Source organism: Ziziphus jujuba, chromosome 2 (genome assembly GCF_031755915.1).
Source record: "Ziziphus jujuba cultivar Dongzao chromosome 2, ASM3175591v1".
In the NCBI taxonomy this organism is placed as follows: domain Eukaryota; kingdom Viridiplantae; phylum Streptophyta; class Magnoliopsida; order Rosales; family Rhamnaceae; genus Ziziphus; species Ziziphus jujuba.
In genome coordinates, this window is record NC_083380.1 from 7260248 (window position 1) to 7262409 (window position 2162).

A 2162-nucleotide genomic window follows, 5' to 3' on the forward strand; every position below is an offset into this window, starting at 1 on the left:
CTCTCTGCATAATGTTTGACTGTGCATAATAGAGAGAGATCTGGTGACTAAGTCACCTCATCACCAAAATATCTTATTGAGACACAGTTGTAGCTGTATAGTTTTTGAAGATTTTTGAAGTTTAAAAACTTGGGAAACAAAAAACACGGTGTTTGAGGATTAATATTGCGATAAGTTAATCACTTGGACCGTTACGTGATTCTTGTTTTCCTCTTCGTATATATTATGTCTTTTTTTTTTTCCTTCCATACATGCCTAATGTAGGTCATAATGATTTGGATGATTTTATGAAATAAGAGATATAGTTGAGAAATTCTATATTTATATTTTGATTATTGTTTTATTTAAAATTTGTTATTTTTATTCAATTTTAAATTTAAGTATATTTTGAATTTTTTTAAATATTTAACTTTTAATTGTAAACTATTTTAAATAATTTATAGACATGCTGAAATGTTGCCAATTACATACAGACAATATAAAAAAAGCTTCACATTGTACCCAAAAAAATAAAAGGTGAATTTAAAATAAATATGATAATTAAATGCAACAAGAAAGTATAACAAAAATAAAATTTGATATATTTTTCTTTCTTAATGCAAAAACATGCGAGCATCCCAACCTAAAACACACTATATAAGACTTCAATGGAAGCCAAATTCCAATAGAGAGAGGGAGCAATGTGGAACATGGTACAATAACAATGGTATGCTATCAAATATCTAGACACACGCAGAAGGCCTAAAGCCAATTCTGCCTCCCCCGACATCGTGTATCACCTCTATTTTTCTTTGCTGGACACTGCCCAGTATTGTAGGCGCGGTATAGTCAGGGACACCATTGAACGCCAAGCAACCCTGTGCTTCACCTTCAAACACACATAGAATTCCAGTTGGGTCCAATTCGATGGTGATTCCTTCGACGAAGACAAGGCTTACCTTGGGGATGTAAACTTGTTTCTTACCCGTCAAGTCATAACAGGTGTCCCCTTTGCTAATGTTTGATGGCAAAAGTTTATGACCATAGAACATCATTTGCTTTCGAAACTCGTAACGTAGCTCATTGAATGTTGTTTGAGGCAAGAGAGTTATAGGGGTTCCAGAATCTATCACGGTGCCAGGGGAGAAAAAAATAATGGATGGTATTCCTAATGGAATGCCATTAACGGCAATATCCTCCAACCATACGCCGTACAATGATTCACTGTAGGGAACTGTTATCAATGGAGTGTAGCTCACACCGACGGAAGCACTAGCTTCGTCTCTGCCAAATGTTAAAAATCCAGACTAGGTGGAGGTAGATGGCAAACAGTAAGAAAACGTACAATTATACTTGTGTGCCGTTTGTTCAACAAATGATAGGATGCCCCAGCCCAAACCTAGCAAGCCCACAGAACCATTTAGTGTACGACCTTGGTTGTCCATGCCACAGCAAAAGATCAATCCCTCAAATGCATCTTGGGATGGCGGCAACGTTATCCTATCTTTGCTTAAAAATCCAGCTGTTCGGGATCCATCAGCATATGTCTCCTTGTATTGGCATGTAACGTTACAACTTTGCCTTTGGTGATCTGAATCATTGATTAATATTTAATTAATTTTAAATAAATATATGGTAATAATTATATTGTGTAATTTTGCTACTAAAAATAACATCTGTATCTTACCTGACAGGAGAGAGCATTGGTGGGAGCCACAGGAGATGTAGGAGTGTGATGTTGACCGTGAAGGGTCAAATAGAAGCTCGTGGTGTTCATAGCAATTGACGCAGGGATGACACTGTGTCCAGGTAATGTCGCTGCCTGTGTCTATTTCCAAAGAAAAATTTAAGCTTGGTGTGCCAAGACTGATGGTGACAATGTAATTATATGTGCCGATATTGAGACCCGACATCAACAGCACTGTGGTGGCATGTCTATCAGAGTAATTGGTTTGACCGTTGCTGACTGCGGTGGTGGCGTGTGTTCCGGTAACGGTGGACTTGATCCAGTAGGATTCGTTGACCATATTGACGTCCCAGTTAAGCCCCAAATTCTTATAAAAGGCCATGTTGGCTTGGCTGTAGAAACCGGTGTTAATGGCGCTGCTGCTGCTGATAATGCGACTGCTGGCATTCAGAACGCCGTCTTCGAAGGTGAATGCATGGGCCGGCAAGTCAAAACG

General features: G+C 38.4%; 1 protein-coding gene across 1 annotated transcript; it reads right to left on the reverse strand.

Moving 5' to 3' along the window:
- Positions 1 to 722: 722 nt before the first annotated feature.
- On the reverse strand, positions 723 to 1756 carry LOC107417929 (aspartyl protease family protein At5g10770). Its single transcript, XM_060814923.1, has 2 exons — positions 1667 to 1756; positions 723 to 1286 (listed from the first exon to the last, which is right to left on the reverse strand). The coding sequence occupies exons 1-2, from the start codon at positions 1754 to 1756 to the stop codon at positions 723 to 725; spliced, it is 654 nt and encodes a 217-aa protein (XP_060670906.1).
- Between the last annotated feature and the right edge of the window lie 406 nt (positions 1757 to 2162).

Excerpts from the sequence above, each read along its gene's own strand:
- LOC107417929 (XM_060814923.1), bottom strand. The coding sequence starts at position 1,756 with ATGAACACCACGAGCTTCTATTTGACCCTTCACGGTCAACATCACACT. Across the intron at positions 1,287-1,666 it reads CCAATGCTCTCTCCTGTCAG|TCTGGATTTTTAACATTTGG; the intron begins GTAAGATACAGA and ends ACCTCCACCTAG.